At 42.2% G+C, this 17,836-nt stretch overlaps 1 protein-coding gene across 1 annotated transcript in view; it reads right to left on the bottom strand.

The window, feature by feature from the left end:
- The window catches only part of LOC100015891 (myosin-16), an 86,670-nt gene that overhangs the window by 46,468 nt on the left and 22,366 nt on the right, over positions 1-17,836 (bottom strand). Inside the window, exons 12-17 of the mRNA XM_001369832.4 lie at positions 14,943-15,113; positions 9,858-10,037; positions 8,286-8,412; positions 3,543-3,601; positions 1,282-1,369; positions 485-602 (exon numbers count right to left, since the gene is read on the bottom strand). Of these exons, the coding sequence (XP_001369869.2) occupies positions 485-602; positions 1,282-1,369; positions 3,543-3,601; positions 8,286-8,412; positions 9,858-10,037; positions 14,943-15,113 (743 nt within the window). The remainder of the gene's footprint in view (positions 1-484; positions 603-1,281; positions 1,370-3,542; positions 3,602-8,285; positions 8,413-9,857; positions 10,038-14,942; positions 15,114-17,836) is intronic.

The raw sequence follows: 17,836 nt of genomic DNA on the forward strand, positions 1-17,836 counted from the left end.
GATTAAAAAAAAAAAAGCCCTTATACTAAGTTTAAAGGTAAAAAGCATTTTTAAAAGGTTTATTGAGAGAATCATGCCTTTCAAGAAGGAGTTTCTAGATGTGAAAAGGGGAGAGGGAGAAAAGAAAAGAAAAGAAGAGGAGAAGAGAGGAAAGAAAAGAAAAGAAAAGAAAAGGAGATTTGAGGAGAGAAAAAGAAAGGAAAGGAGAGGAGGGGAGAGCAGAGGAAAGCAAAGGAAAGATTTCTAAAGATAAAAAGGTAAAGACTAGGAAAATGAGGTTAAATGACTTGCCTAGGGTTACATAGCTAGGAAGTATCTGAGGCCAGATTTGAACCCAGGTCCTTCTGATTCCAAGCCTGGTGATCTATTTAATGAGCCACCCAGCTGACTCTCCAAAAGATATTTCAATGAATTCATCAGCCTATAAGATCTGGGTGAGGGAACACATAGAATTGCTGCTGGGAACAGGAAAGGTGATACTCACCTCTGTTTGAATTCAGGGTACTGTAACCTGTTTGGGAAACCCTTCCTGCAAATACGGATGCCTTCCAGGACACCATTGCAAGCCAGCTGGTGCATAATCAGGTGGGCATCCACCACCCCTGCCAAAACAAAGAAAAGGTATGAGACGGCGAGTCCTCCCCTAGGAGATAGTCAAACAGACACTTGCCCACTCAAGGAGACAAAGCCTAAAAGTTGGCAACGGCCATTCTTTTTTTTTTTTTAACCCTTACGTTCTATCTTAAAACCAATATTGGTTCTAAGGCATAAGAGTGGTCAGGACTATGTAATGGGCAATGGGGCGGGCAGTGACTTGCCCAGGGTCACATAGCTAGAAAGTGTCTGAAGACAAATTTGAACTCAGGACCTCCCATCTCTAGACCTGACTCTCTATCCACTGAGCCACTCAGCTGCCCCCAGTCCATCCATTCTTGAAGAGGTGCAATACCTTTAGGGGAGGAAAATGGGACATCCCTACCCTCACTGCCCAGTTGAATTCCCAGTCACTCTCAGCAGGGCTGAGCCCCGGAGGCAGAATTGTGAATGTCTGACTGTGGGGATGTGCTTGTCTGTGTGGTCTCTGACTAAGTAGGTGTCTCACGGCATTACAAAGGCAGATACAGAATTAATTTTTGATTATTCACTGTCTGGCATCCTCAGTGCTTCTTCCACTTGCTGGACTAACTGAAAGGGGACTCTATTGGGCAAACCACTGGTTTTGGAAACAAGCTGGCAAGTTCAGGCCCCTCTCAGAGGCTGAGAGCTCCCCCAGGCTCTTACCCGACTGTTTGAACTCATTCGGGACAATGCATCGCACAAAATGGGGGGCAGTGCTGTGCAGAGTAGTCATCAGTTTGTTCAGCTGCTCCTGCGGGTGGAGGAGAAATGAAGTCAGTTAGGAATAATAGCGCTCATTTATTGATTTAAAGAAATGCTTTGCTATTTATAAAGTGCTTTTCTAATGGGTATCCTATTTCTCACCTTCTCAGCGGATGGTAAGGGGTAGAGGGAAAGAAAGAAGTTGGGAATGAATAGATAAAAGAACATTTTTAAATTATTACTTAATATTTATTATTATTATAAAATTTTTAATATGAAGTACTTGGGACAGCTAGGTGGCTCAGTAGATAGAGAGCTAGGCCTAGAGACTAGGTTCAAATCTAGCCCCAGATCCTTTCTAGCTGTGTGACCCTGAGCAAGTCACTTGACCCCCATTGTCTAGCCCTTACCACTCTTCTGCCTTGGAATCAATACGCAGTATCAATTCTAAGACAGAAGGTGAGGGTTTTTTGTTGTTGTTTTTTTTAAGAGTTATAAAAATATCCCTATCCTTTGACCCAGTGGACTAGGTCCATGGCTATGTTACCACAAGGAGGTCAAAGACAAAAGAAAGATTGTAATATACTTCTTGTGGTAGTTAAAAAACAACATTGGTTGGTAAATGATTAAACAGATTTTGGAACAGAGAAGCAAAAGAAGACATATGAACAGATGCAAAATAGGAGAAGGAAAAAACCCCAAAACAATATGTACAGAGACTACAACAATATAAATAGACCAAACTATACAATGGAAATTTAATGTTGTATAATTTAAATGGCCAAGCCTGGCCCTGGAGGAAAAAAGGAGAAAATGTATTCCCTCCCTTTGCTGCAGAGGCAGGGACATAAGGGACAGGGAGGGAATAATCAGGATGGAATATTATATATACAGTCAGACATGGTTGGTGTGTTGCATAGTTCAACTGAATGGCATCCCCTCCTCTTGGTTAATATTTGTTACAAGGTTGGCTTTCAAGATAGGAAAGAAAGGAAGAATAAATTTCAATATAAATATAATATGAAAACAAAAGACTGATAAAAATTAATATTAAAAAATAGAATTATATAGAATTTGGCTCAAAAGTTTTTTCTTTTTTTATAAATTAATTTATTTAGTTAATTTAGAACATTATTCCTTGGTTACAATAATCATATTATTTCCCTCCCTCCCCTCCACCCACCCTTCCTGTTGCCAACTTGGCTCAAAAATTTTAAGAGAATGTTAAAAGTTATTTTTAGATATATTTAGATGAAAAATAAAATATTTTTAAAAATAGAATTAGAGTTTAGAACTGAAATGAGAGGCTGTTTCATGGTAGATAGAGAATCAATCTTATAATCAGGAAAACCTGGGTTTAAATTATCTCTCTAAAGCATACTAGCTCTGTGATCCTAGAGAATTTATCTTTCTATTACCCCCTAACAGACTTTCAGATTTTTTTTAAACCCTTACCTTCTGTCTTAGAATCAATACTGTGTACTGGTTCCAAGACAGAAGAGTGGTAAGGGCTAGGCAATGGGGGTCAAGTGACTTGCCCAGGGTCACACAGCTGGGAAGTGTCTGAGGCTATATTTGAACCTAGCACTTCCCGTTTCTAGGACTAGCTCTCCATCCACTGAGCCACCCAGTTGCCCCCTCTCTTAGAGTATATCTCATGAAATGGGGGCAGCTAGATAGCACAGGGGATCCATTACCAGGACTAGAGTTGGGAAGATCTGGGTTCAAATGTGACCTCAGATACATCCTACTCATGTGACTCTGGGGAGGTCACTTAATACTATTTGCCTACCCCTTGCTGCTCTTCTGTCTTAGAATTGATACTAATAGAGAAGGTAAAGGTAAAAAAAAAGCAAAAACCAAGCAGTTCATGAAATAGTTGTTGATCTACATTGGCAGAGGGTGCTTCCTTATTGGGAGTTCCCTATATCAATGGAACCAAAATAAAAAAAAGTTAAAGTGACTTTAGTTGTTATCTTCCTTTTGCGGATGAGGGAGCTCAGCCCCAGTCAGGTTATTATTTCTTGCCCAAAGTAACACCCAGGCAGCCTGAATCCAGATTCCCTCATTCTAAATGTATTCTTCTTCAACACACTTCCTCTGACTGAGTAACAGACTAACCAAAGAAGTCATTTGGCCCTCAGAGATTGCTGGCAAATCTAGTAGCCAAGAGAAGCTGCTTTGGGGCTTCAGGGTTGGAGCAGGGGTTGGGGGGGTCTTACCCTGTAAAAGTTGGAGACGGTCATGAAGGATGACCCCCTTTTTTGCTTCTTGCTTCCAGCTGAAAAAGAAAGATGAACTTTCTGTAAGTTACTGAGCCCAGCACCAGCATAGGACCATTTCTAATCACTTCAGGGCTTGAGAATTTTTGATGAACCCATCAATGTCTGTTAGGAACTGAGAGGAGAGAAGCCTGATGAGATGCAATACTTGTAGATAAAGGCAGGGATGAATTACTTTGGAAGTAATAAGGGGAAGAATAAGACTATTTTCATACTGAATGATCGCTATAAATAAGTCTTTTCTTTCAATTTCTTTAATTTAATTCAAAAATTTCCCCTCCTTCTCCACCTCCCCTCTACCATGCATTGAGATGACAAGAAATAATGAGCCCCATTACAAATATGAAATGATGCACGATAAATTTCTGACTTTCTGGAGGCAGCTAGGTGGTTCAGTAGAAAGTCAGGCCTACAGATGGAAGGTCCTGGGTTCAAATTTGACCTCCAACTTCCTAGCTATGTGACCCTGGGTAAGTCACTTAACCCCCATTGCCTAGCCCTTATCTCTTTTCCACCTTAGAACTAATACATAGTATTTATTCTCAAATGGAAAGTAAGGATTTAAAAATAAATAAATAAAAATAAATTTCAGAATTAGCCATATTGGGAGCAGGGCAGGGAACATTAAAAAAAAAGAAAAAAGAAAAGAAAAGTAAGCCTCAGTCTGTACTTTAAGTTCCTCAGCTCTCTTTCTGGAAATAACATTTTTTTTAATAATTAGTTCTTTGGCGCTGTGGTGGGTATTTATATTGATCAGAGCTACAAAGTCTTTCACAGTTTATTGCTACAATATTGCTGTTACTATGTACAATGTTCTCCTGGTTCTGCTCCCTTCACTCTGCATCAATTCATGTGAGTCTTCCCAGGTTTTTCAGAATTGCATCCTCTCAACCATTTCTTACAGTACAATAGGATTCCATCACATTCATATATATAACTTGTTCAGCTATTCCTCAACTGTTAGGCATCCCCTTAGTTTCCAATTCTTTTTTTTTTAACCCTTACCTTCTGTCTTAGATACAATACTGTGTATTGGCTCCAAGGCAGAAGAGTGGTAAGGGCTAGGCAGTGGGGGTCAAGTGACTTGCCCAGGGTCACACAGCTGGGAAGTGTCTGAGGTAAGATTCGAACCCAGGACCTCCCGTCTCTAGGCCTGGCTCTCAATCCACTGAGCTACCCAGCTGCCCCCTATATATATTTTTTTTAACTAGACCTTGATTTCTTTGGAGGAGCGAATTTCCCTTTAGCCAGCTTTCTGTATCCCTTACTTAAACATGCATTTCTCGAGGGCAGAGACCCCCCCCTTTTTTTTTTGCATCCTCAGCAATTATCATAGTGTCTAGCAAGGAATGAGAGGTTAAACATGAAAGTGTGCTGACAGACTGACTGTTTGAGTGCCCTTTTACAGTTCCACACTTGCTCTGCAACTTATAGTCTTCGAATTGCCTGAAGTGTTGAGAAGTTAAGTGACTTGTCTCTGGTCACAAGTAAAGTGAGCAGAACCAGAATAATGTGCAATATATAGTAGTAACTATTTATTGCACAAATAGTAACAGCAGCAGCTAGGTGGCACAATGGACAGGAAACCAGGCCTGGAGCCAAGAGGACCTGGGTTCAAATTTGACCTCAGATGCTGTGTATCCTAGCTGTGTATCTCAGAGAAAATCAATTAATCTTATTTGCCTAGCCCTTTCACTTCTGTGTTACTAAGACAGAAAGTTAAAAAAAAAAAGGGTCCTGAGCAAACAATGCTGACTTTTAAAAAGCTTCACTTCATCACGCAAGCCCTGGTAAGGGGGGCCTTTCCGGAACCAGGCAAGACAAGGGCCCCCCAAACGGCACTGGGGCTGGCCCTAAGCGCGCAAGAGAAATGGCTTGTCACAGCCTTCATTTCCAGAGAAAATGATTGGTAGCAGGGAGGCTGGGAGGCTTTATGATTTAGGATAGTCCCAGCTCTCCCTTTAACTGGCAAGCTCTTCCATTCACCTGGGAAGTATTCAGGCATTTTCAGCTGGAAAGGGAGCAATCCATCTTTAGAGTAATACATTTAGGGAACTGACCCCTGACAGCTGTCTTGTACTCAGAGCCAAGGTTACCTGCCTCCATTGGGAGGGGCCTCCATGAATGTCTCACCTGCCATATGGACTTCTAGCCCTCCACTGAACATTTGGGCTGCTGCATTTGGAAGGGGAGAGGTGACTGGCCCTTCATCTGTATTCCCTAGGTGGCAATGGCACACTGAAACTTGGAGTTAAGTCCTGGCTTTGCCACATCCTAGTTGTGTGACCTAGCAAGTTCTACTCTCTGCCTTCCTTGTCTCATCTGTAAAATGGGGATCAGAAAAACTTGTACTACCAGTTCCCACGAGAAACAAATTAGCTCAAGTATGTAAACCTTGTCACCATAAACCCCAGTAGAAATGTGATCCTTGCATATTAGAGAATTATCCAGAGAAGAAACACAGAATTTTTGTTAGTGTTAAGGATGCTACAAAGCCATTTCCTTCCTTCCTTCCTTCCTTCCTTCCTTCCTTCCTTCCTTCCTTCCTTCCTTCCTTCCTTCCTTCCTTCCTTCCTTCCTTCCTTCCTTCCTTCCTTCCTTTCTTTCTTTCTTTCTTTCTTTCTTTCTTTCTTTCTTTCTTTCTTTCTTTAAAAGGTTTTCTTTGCTTTCTCTCTTAAAATCAATACTAAATATTGGTTCCAAGACCAAAGAGAGGTAAAGACTAGGCAATTGGCATTAAATGACTTGCTCATACTTTCAACAATGCAATGATCTGGGACAATCCTGAAAGACTTACAATGGGGAAAGTTGTCTACCTCCAGAGAAAGAACTGTTGGGTCATCTTTCACATCAGTGTATTTAGGTTTTATTTTTGGGTTTTGCTTATGTAGCTTGGCTCTTTTAATAATGACCACTATAGAAGTGTGATTTGCATGACAATAACTATAAATATTTTAAAATATTTTAAAAGCTCTTAAGTAAACTGAATCAATAATAATAATAATAACAAAATAAAGTATAAATTAATTAATTAATTAAATGACTTGCCCAGGGTCACACAGCTAGACCCTGTCTGAGGCTAGATTTGAATCCAGGACCACTCTCTATTCACTGAGTCACTTAGCTATTCCACCATTACCTTTCTGATACAGTTTCACTTTCAAGTGAGGGTGGAAAGGTAAGGACACCTAGCTGGCTCTCTCTGACTTGAGACCACCCTTCAAAGGTCACTCAAATACATGGAGTCCCTGGGAACTCCATCTCTCCTCAGAATTCCTACACACTTTGGATTAGTAGTACACAATTTGCACTTAGAGCCTTCTAATTTGGGGGATGGAAGAAACCCCAAATGCCATCTGTTTCATCCATACCCAAACAAGAGCCTCCTTTACTCCCCAACAAAATGGTCGTCTAGGCTTTGCACAAATACCTCCAGTGTTAGGAAAGTCACTACCTTACTCTCATATCGTATATCTACACCCTATTCCGTGTTTCATTTGTGGAGGATCTCTTCTCAACTAAACAAAACTTTCTTAAGATTAGAACTTGTGTTGTATATTTTATTTTCTTTCTGTCATGATACTAAAGCAACAAGGTAATGTAGTGGATAGGGGCAATAGAATTACAATAAAGAATACCTGAGTTCAAATCCTTCCTCAGATAATTATTAGCTGTGTAACCCTGGGTATGTCATTTACCCTTTCTCAGGCTCAATTTCCCTATCTGTAAAATGGGGATAATAGCACCTGCCATGTAGGGTTGTTGCAAGAATCCATATAAATCACATATTTAAGGAACTTTACAAATGCAAACTATTATTACCATTAAAAAAAAAACACCTTCCATTTTAGAATCAATACTGTGTATTGGTTTCAGGGCAGAAGAGTGGTAAGGGCTAGGCAATGAGGGTTAAGTGACTTGCCCAGGGTCACACAGGCTGTGTCTCAGGTTATATCTGATTCTAGGACCTCCCATCTCTAGGTCTGGCTCTCAATTTACTGAGCCACCTAACTGCCCCTAACTATTATTATTAGCAATAGAAAGAGATTTGTTGAATCAAATTGAATCTCTGAGAATTTTAAATTGGGGTTTTGCTAAAGGGAAATACACTTCCTTAGCTGTAAGTGCTTTCCCTCTGAGACTACCTTTGCACTGAAGAGACAGAGACAATGAGAGTGAGAAAGAGGGAGAGGGATTGGGGGGGGGAGACGGAAAAGAAAAGAGATAGGGAAAGGGAGAGGGAGCAGGGAAGGGAGAAGGGGAAGGAGAAAGAGAGATGGGAAAGGAAGGAGGGAGGGAGGGAAATGGAGAGAGAGAAAGGAAAGAGAGGGAGGGAGGGAGGGAGAGAGAGAGACAGAGAGAGGGAGGGAAAGAGAGGGGGAGGAAGGAATGAAGGGAGGTAGGGAAGGAGAGACAAAGAGGGGAGCAGGGGGGGAGGGAGAAGGAGAGGGAGAGGAGGAAGGAGATCTTGCACATTTAGCTGTCTGCATGTTGACTGTCCCATTAGAATGTGAACTTGGGGAGGGCAGGGATCATGCCACTTCCTTCCTTGGGGTCCCCAGCACTGAGCAGTGCCTGACACTAGCAATCCTTGTTGGCTGACTGTTAAGAGAGGGGAAATTCATTTTTGCCCTCAGTCTCCCACCAGCAGGAGGGATGATGCAGTGGGGGTATGAGCCCTACCTGCGGCCTCCTCTTCTTTAAAGAGGAGAGCAAGCAAGTTCATGCTGGATTTCTGGAACAAGCCCACCACAGTTTCATTCAAGGGGTCCTTGTTTTTCTCCAGCCAGCCTGTGATGTTGTACCCCACCTGGAGAGAACCAAGATGCAACAGTGTGAACTGCCTTTTCTCCTCTCCTGGGCTAGAGGTCTGCCCCCTAAATCAGGGCAGAATGGCAGGGCTAAGGGTGGGGGCAGGGAAGATGTCAAATGGGGAGAAAGCTGAATCATCCATATTGGCTGCCTGCATCACTCCAGTTAACTAAATTCGCCAGTGAAGATCTAACTGGAAGGAACAAGGAGAAAGAAAATGTTCTAGGTCCTTCAGCCTGAGCACAGCCCAGGGAAAGAGCAAGGGAGCCAAAAAACCCTTTTTGTTCTTTCATTTTCAATATGGGGGGGGGGGGGGGAGGGAGAAAACCAAAGGGAAAAGCCGGTCTCTCCTTCCGGTGGTGCCTGAACTTTGGGGCTCCGTTCTCGGAAGTGGAGACGATCTCCTTGGGTTTGAGGTATTCACTGGCTAGAAATCAAATGCTATTTTAATTTCAGGAGAGGGGAAGCTCTGCAGTTGCCGTCCCCATCCTGCTGTTTGCTTAGGGTTGCTGGGAGAACCACTCATTGGGAGCTCAATAATATCTCAGAAAGCCTGCGCTCTGTGCTCAGCCTTTAAGTGCGTGGGGCCTCTTGACGCTGTGGTCCTAAAGCATCTCTTTCCCTGCTGCTCCATTCAAAGAGGTCTCCCCGAACCTGGCAAATAGCAGGCGGCTAGCTCTTCCAGCAACCTGAAGTCACACGGAGAGGGGGGCGATCTTTTCCCTTAAGCTTGCTGAACAAAGACTCCCTTCCCCTGTTAATTATACTTGGAGACTGTTTGTGCCAGAAATGAATGGGGAGCCAGAATCCTGGCAGCAGCGAGCCGCCCCCTCTCTAGTCTCTCTTCCCCTCTCCAACCTCCCAGCTAGCTCCATTTCCTTTTGGAGCCGTCCTGGTATATGGAGATTTTGATTTGCTGGTCACAATCTGTTGGAGCACCTCCCACCCCCTTTCCAATTTGGGAATTACTCATGGATTCATGGCGTCTTTGCCAATGCATTCATTTCTGGCCCACTCTCCAGAGTCTGAGCTGTCAAGCTGAAGGCTAACAGGACCAGAATCTGGGGAGGGAGGGAATGGCAGGTTCAACAGGAGGGCCGGAGATGGCTTCAAACCCGCTCTCCTTTGGAATTTTCCAGGAGGGGGAAGGAGTGGGCAGGGTGAGTGAGCAGGAGGCATGCCTCCCTTTGCTCAGCAGGTCACACTTTTCTGAAGTGTTGCTATGCTCTTCCACTCCCTTAGAAGCCCACAGCGGTATATTCAGCCCTTCCCTACCACCTCCTCCATGGATGGCGTGCAGCACTTGGAAATGCATTCCAGTGTGAATCTGCAATATGCTGGAGTGTTTGGTTGGGTCTGGAATAACTCATCTGGAAACAGTTCCTGGGTCTGGAAATCAACACAGCAGATGGCTGCTGCTGGACAGCTGGTGCCAGTACTTACCGTGCCAGCGTAGTGGACTAGCTCAAAGTGGGCTTCAGGGCCTTTGCCTTTGCCTCCCTTTGGCTTGAGGAAGTTATTGGACTTTCCCAGGTGATTGTCATACAGGGCTGCCTTGAAAGTGGCATCTGTGGCTTTGGGGAAGACACATTGCTCTTCCAAGATGGAGAAGATGCCCATGGGCTGGGAGAGAGAAGAGGGAGAGAAGAAGCCACAGAATTAAAGGAGAAGTCATGTTGGTTAAGTAAATTCTGATCAATGCAGTAGGAAAGCAGAATTCCAGAGGACTCAGGAAGACACAGGCTATCCCATCTCAGGACAGAGGGGATGGATTCAGGGTGCAGAAGAAGGAATACATTTTTGGACATGGCTAATGTGGAAATTAGTTTGGCTTGACTTTTTTTTGCTTTAGTTTTTGTTTGTTTCATTTTTGTTTTTATTTATCAAAACTGTTATGTATTTGAGGGCCAGGGTAGAAGAGGAGAGATAATGAATGCTTATTAATTAAAATTAAAATTAAATAATTTAAATTAAAAAAATTTAAATTTAAAAATTAAATTTAAAAAACAAAAGAAATTAAAAACCAAAAGGCAACTAGGTAGCTTAGTGGATAGTGCAATGGGAAGGCTTAGGTTCAAATCTGGCCTCAAATACTTCCTAGCTGTGTGACCCTGGGCAAGTCATTTAACCCTAGTTGCACTACCCTTACCACTCTTCTGCCCTAGGACCAACACGCAGTATTGACTCTAAGGTGGAAGGTAAGGATTAAAAAACAATGTTTTAAATGAAAAAACAAAAGAGTTGGGATCGGAAAGCATTGAGCCTTGGGGAGCTGTGTCCAGATTTCTTCAACAAAGGGCTAAACACTTGAATCAGTGCTTGACAGAGCTGATCAGTTTCTTCCCCAAACTCCTAGAAAGCTGGTTTTTGACTCTTCTTAGCCAGGACCCAGAATAGATTTGGGAATAAGATCAGCCTTCAGTGAAATTGTGAAATAGGGGAGTTAGGTCTGTATTACCTCTGCTTTCCCTTCCTGTATCCTTCCCCATTCCCAACCCCACCCCCATTTGGTGTTTTCACATAGTTCTCAGGCCTTCTTATCACAGAAAAAAAGTCATGTGATAAACTCTTTCTTGCCAAGGTATTAAGGAAGTTAAAAGATTGAAAGTGTAATTCTAAACCCACACGTCCTCCTAACTTCTCCATTTCTGTAGAGGAAATCACCCGTAATCCATGTTTGCAACTTAGAAATCATCCTCAACTCTACAGTCTTCCTCATCCCCATCCAATCAATTTTCCAGCCTGGTTGAGTCCTTACTTCTGTCTCTCTTATCTACCTCTTCTCTCTATTCTCTTGGACACTACTGTAGTTGGAACACTCATCACCTCTTCTTTGTTCTATTATGATAGCCTCCTACTTGGTCTCTCTGCCTCCAGAATTTCCCCCTCCTCCAAATCATTTTCATAGAGATTCCAAAGTGATTTCCCTAAAGCTGACTCTGTCACTCTCTTGCTCTCCTCATTTTATAAAGAGATATTTTCAGGTTGGCGATGGGTTGGGGGATCTTCCTTTTGTTCCTCAAGGGGCATCATCATATGGATCACAGGTAACAGCCACTTAGTTAAGTCATAAAATCACTGATGATTAGTAATGAAAGCTGTCTAGGGGGCAATTAGGTGCTTCAGTGGATTGAGTGCCAGGGATAGAGATCAGAAGTTCTGGGTTCAGAACTGAACTTAGACATTCCCTAACTGCATGGGTGAGTCACTTAACCCCATTGCCTAGTCCTTACCACTCTTCTGCCTTGGGACCAATACACAGCACTGATTCTAAGATGGAAGGTGAGGGTTTAAAAAAAAAAAGGCATCTAGTGATCTACTAAAAGTCTTTCATTTTACATATAAGGAAACTGAGACTCAGGGAGTATGTGACCTGAGTGATGATGGGCATGCCATGAACCTTCTAGCCCACAGTTTCCTCATCTGTAAAATGTGAGAGTTGGACAAGATCATCTCCATTGTCCCTTTCAGGCTTCTAGGTGGTGCAATGAATAGAGCACAGGGACTGGAGTCAGAAAGAAGTTCTGAGTTCTAATTTGACCTCAGATACTAGCTGTGTGACCTTAGGCAAGTCATTTAACCCTGTTTGCCTCAATTTCCTCACTTGTAAAATGAGCCAGAGAAGGAAATGGCAAACCACTTCAATGTCTACCAAGAAAACTACAAATATGGCAACAAAGAGTTGGACATGACTGAAACAAATGAACAACAAAACATTGCCCCTTCTCACTCTAAATCTGTATGTTTAGATTTTTAGTACCTTCCAGCTCTGATGATCTATGATTCTTTGACTTACTAGTGGGATGGCCTTGGGTAAATTGTATAAGTTGTAAAACGGGGATAGATTTGGAGCTGGATGGGGTCTTAGAGATCATCTAAGCCAGTATTTCATTTTATAGATAATAAGCCCAAGAGACAGAGAATATAAGTGCCTCTAGTCACCCGAGTAGGAAGGAACCAAGCCAGGATTTGCAACTAGATTCCTTAATTCCAGATTTTTCAATTATACTACACTGTAGTGAGAGCTCAATAAGATAGCACATAAGGGAGCCCACTGAAAACTAACCATTAATGCATTATAGAAATATAAGATACATAATATCCCAAAAAGTTCAAATAAAGAGGAAAAAGACCCATATGTACAAAGAATATTTATAGCAACTTTTTGTGGTGACAAAGAATTGGAAACCAAGGGGGATGACCATCTTCTAGGACAGTGATGGCGAACCTTTTAGAAATGAAGTACCCAAACTGCATCCCCTCACACTCCATGTGAACCCCCTGCCTTACCCCAGACAGGGAGGGAGGAAGTGTTCCCGTTGTGCTGCTGGGCAAAGGGGCAGGTGATGAGGGAAACATCCTCATGCACACATGGAGAAGGGGAAGGGAGTAGCTCCCTCTGGCACATGTACCATAGGATCACCAATAAAGCACTACATAATGACTATATAAAGTATGGCAAATGGATATGACAGAATTTGTTGTTTAGTTGTTTTTCAGTCATGTCCATCTCTTTATGACCCTATTTGGAGTTTTCTTGGCAAAGATATTGGGGTGGTTGGCCATTTCCTTCTCCAGCTCATTTTATAGATGAGGAAACCAAGGCAAATAGGGTTAAAATGACTTTCCCGAGGCAATGCAGCAACTAGGATGTGCCTGAGTCCAGATTTGAACTCAGGAAGATGAGTTTTCCTGATTCCAGTCCTAGTACTCTATCTGTGTGCCTCCTAGATATCTACCACCTACTTGTGAAGTATTATTATGAAATTATGAAGAGGATGTTTTCAGAGAAACCTGGAAAGATTTGTATGAATGGATGCAGAACGAAGTGAGCAGAACCAGGAAGACAATTTATACAATGATAACAATATATATAGTAAAGATAATTGACTTTGAAAAACTGGGGAACTCTGAACAACACAATGACCAAAGACAATTCCAGAGGACTCTTGATGAACCATGCTGCCCACCTCCTGATGGAGAGCTAATGGACTTGATGCAGATTGAGACATATTTTGAAGTGGGAAGAACCAGGAGAACAGTAGAGTTAACAAAAGAAATATTACATGATAATGATCTGTGAAGAACTAAACTATTATCAGCAAAACAGGGTCTCAAGTTAACCCCAAGGGGCTCATGATAAAAAATACTATCCAAAGCCAGAGAAGGAGTGGTTTGAACCTGATTGCGGATCAAAGCACATCATCTTTTACTTGATTTCCTTCATGAGTTTTTTTTTTATTGTATGTGTGATATATATCTTCTGTCATGGAGTGGAGAATGTGGAAATACATATTGCATGAAAGCACTGGTATAACCTGTATCCTACTATTTACCACTTTGGGTGTGGCAGGGGGAAGGAGGGAATGAATGTGAATCGCAAAATGTCAGAAAGCAATTATCAAAAATTTGTTTCTTTGTGTAATTTCAAAAAATGAAAGAAAGTAAAAAAGTTTTAAAAAATTAGAGGGGGGGGTGGCAAGGTCAAAGAGAGAATGAGTTTTGTTTGGCTCTGCATGCTTGCTTTCTCCGGGGGACAGGGGGGAGCAGAAAGGAGGGAAGGCAGATCTTCAAAAAGAAAACAAGATCTAATTTGAAAAGGAATGTAAGATACAATGGCAATGCTGAAGATTCTAATTGCTTTCTTATTTGGAGCCTCTCCTTTGTGATCCTTCACAGCTAGGTCCTAGGCACTGGTCTGCCTAGGAAATGCCCTGGTGCCTCTCGGATCAAAGAGAGAGCTCCTCAGCTTGGTGCTGATGCCTTCCAGAATCTGCCTCCAGCCTACTTCCCAGACTTTCACATTACTCTCCCGCCCACTCTCCTCTCCAGGCAAAGTGACCCAGCTGTTTCCCAGAATCTGGCAAAGCGGTCCCCTGGGCTGTGCCTTTGCCGAGCCGGCCCCACCCCCCACCCCCAAGCCTGCTGAGCACTCTTCATTTCCACCTCTTAGAACCTTTAGGGCTCAGTTCAGGTACTACCTCTTCAGGCCAGGCTTGTCAGACCCCTTCTAAGTTCATTCGGTTTCAACTTCCTCAACTTATCTTGTATATACTTTCCCAGGAGCATGTAAATTTCACTTTTGTCCCTTTCCCTCTAGCTCCTAGAACAGTGAGCTCAGTAAATGTCTGTTGAATAGAATGGGAAGGGAAGGGAAGGGGAGGCATGCGGAAGGGGAAGGGAGGGGAGGGGAGGGAAGGGAAGGCGAGGAGAGGGAAGGGGAGAGAAGGGGAGATGAGGGGAAAGGAAGGAAAGGAGAGAAAGGGAGGAGAATGGAGGGAAAGGGAAGGGAGGGAAAGGGGAAGGAGGGGAAGAGGAAAAAAGAGGGGAAAGGAAGGGAAGAAAAGGGATGGAAGGGAAGGGAAAGGAGGGGAAGAGAAAAAAGGAAAGGAATGGAAGAAAAGGGATGGAATGGGAAGAAATGGAATGATGAGATGAGGTCCTAGGCTTCCAACTCTCTTAAGTGTTTAACCCATTGATGAGCTCAGGCTCCTTTTCTCTACCCTCCTCTCTTGAAAGGATTATTACCTTTTCTAGAAGATCAATGCAGGCCTGCAGATCCAGACCAAAGTCAATGAAGACCCATTCGATGCCCTCCCTCTTGTACTCTTCCTGCTCCAGCACAAACATGTGGTGGTTGAAAAACTGCTGGAGCTTCTCATTGGTGAAGTTGATGCAGAGTTGCTCGAAGCTGTTAAACTGCAAAGGGAGGAGGGAGAAAAGGAAGATAATGAGAAATAGATCCTCCTACAGAACAGGGACTTATTTATTGATATGCCTCCTAGGGGCTTCCATGCATCCCGAGATGTGAACTTGTTTAAAGACATTATAGAAGTTATAGAGCCAGCATATACTAACAGTTAGAGATGTGGCTTCCATGTCAGCAAGTCCTCTGCCCAGCGTATACAGGCCATGGGGCTCTAGGCAAATCACTTAATCTCTTTGTATGACCACTGATAACCAACATTTATAGAGTACTTTAAGTTTGCAAAGTGCTTTACAAATATTATTCTCAAAATAAATGTTATTATCCCCATTTTACATATGAAGAAACTGAGGCAAACAGAAATCAGTGTCACAGAGCCAGTGTCTGAGGCAGTATCTTAACTCTGGTTTTCTCAGCTCCAAACCCTGAGCTCTATCCATTTCAGCACCTACCTGCCCCTAGGCAACTCTCTATTACTACGGATTGCAAGGTAGGTGCCAATCTGCATTGGTTGAGTGAATTTCCTCACCAGAAGTTCCCTATACAAATAAAAGATCCAATCTAATCCGAAGAAGAAAAAATTAGGGCCAAAAGAAATTAGGATGGAGTCTAAAGAAATTAATAATAACAAAATGATTGTAATTATGAAATACCTACTATGTGGCCAAACCCTGGGCTAAGTGCTTTATAAGTATTATCTCAGCTGATCCTCACAACAATTCTATGAGGTAGGTGCTATTATTATCCCTGTGTTAAAGTTGGGGGAAATGAGGCAAACAATGGTTAAATGACTTGCCCAGGCTCACCCAGCTAGTAAGTGCCTGAATCTGGATTTGAATTCAGATCTTCCTGACTTGAGCATCAGGGCTCTGTGTACTCTGCCACCAGTTACTCCTAGGAAATTAGGCTGACGGCAGCTAGGCATTCTCTCTTTTCGGTGGTGTGGTTTTGGTCCTGACCCCTGATTTCTTCTATATAGGGAATACCTAATGTGGAAATGCTGTCAATCAAAAATTGCTTTCTAACTTAGTCTTAGAGATCTCTCTGGAGTCTTAACTTAATGGTGAAGTGACTTGCCTGTGTTCACACCACAAATATAGGTCAGAGTCAAGATTCGAATCCAAGTCTCCCTAACTCTGAGTCTCTCTCTCTAAACATCGTGCCATGCTGCCTCTCTGGTAACCTAATTAAAGGAAGAAAATAGATCTGTGAAGAAAGACCTAGATGACCCAATAGAGAGAGCACTAGGCCTGGAGTCATGAAGACCCGAGTACAAATCTAGCCTCTGAAACTTACCACCTGTGTCATTCTGGGCAAACCACTAAACCTCTGTTTACCTCAGTGTTCTCAATTATAAAACAAGAATAATAATAGCATCTCAGAGTTATTGTGAAGATCAAATGGGATGATACAGGTATCCCTTCCACATCTTAACTTTCCCCTTATGGTTTTGATATATTGCAGGTCGTCATAAGAAATTAAATGGAAATTGGCTGGGGGGAGCTACAGATGACACAGAAAAAGTTAGAAACTCAGAAATGCATCAAGAATATGTATACAATTGTATAATATCAACCTATTTTATCTTTTAACACTGTAAATATACACAACTTCTTTTTTAAATAAGTAAAAAGTTAAAGCTGGTGAAAAGAATGCAAAAGCCAGCAGAAATACATGGAGGCTAGAAATGTAGGGATAGCTTTAAAATTTGGTCACTCATAAATGCATAAAATGTATGTTCCATAAGGTATAATATGACCTTCAATATTATCCTTAAATTTGTTTTGTTTTTTAATTTAATATTTCTTTCATAATTTTAAATTTTATTTTTCATATGGTGTTTTTATTTAATATTGCCATACATATCACCTGTGACCAAATACCCCAAATTTTATAAGAAAGTACTATATGTACCCCAAAGAGATAATGGACAAAAAGACTTGTACAAAAATATTCATAGCTGCGCTCTTTGTGGTGGCCAAAAATTGGAAAATGAGGGGATGCCCTTCAATTGGGGAAGGGTCAAATAAATTGTGGCATATGTTGGTGATGGAATACTATTGTGCTAAAAGGAATAATAAAGTGGAGGAATTCCATGGAGACTGGAACAACCTCCAGGAAGTGATGCAGAGTGAAAGGAGCAGAACCTGGAAAACATTGTACACAGAGACTGATACATTGTGGTACAAGAGAATGTAATGGACTTCTCCATTAGTGTCAATGCAATTTCCCTGAACAATCTGCAGGGATCTAAAAAAAATACTACCCACAAGCAGAGGATAAACTGTGGGAGTAAAAACACCGCTGAAAAGCAACTGCTTGACTACAGGGTTGGAGGAGATAAGACTGAGGAGAGACTCTAAATGAACACTATAATGCAAATTCCAACAACAGGGAAATGGGTTCGAGTCAAGAACACATGTGATAACCAGTGGAATCATGCATCGGCTATGGGAGAGGGAAAGGCGGGGGGGGGGGGGGGGGGAAGGGGAGGGGAGGAAAAGAAAACGATCTTTGTTTCCAGTGAATAATGTATGAAAACGACCAAATAAAATAATATTTAAAAAAAAACAAAAAAAGTAAAAAAAAAGAAAGTACTATAAACATATCACAAAAGAAAAAGAAAAAATTCATACTTCTTCTCTGGTACGAAGGGAGGGTCAAAAAATTTTATGTGGATTTCCCAGATCATTGGGGTGTTGCACTCATAATCCCC

The sequence above is a fragment of the Monodelphis domestica genome, chromosome 7, assembly GCF_027887165.1.
Source record: "Monodelphis domestica isolate mMonDom1 chromosome 7, mMonDom1.pri, whole genome shotgun sequence".
In the NCBI taxonomy this organism is placed as follows: Eukaryota; Metazoa; Chordata; class Mammalia; order Didelphimorphia; family Didelphidae; genus Monodelphis; species Monodelphis domestica.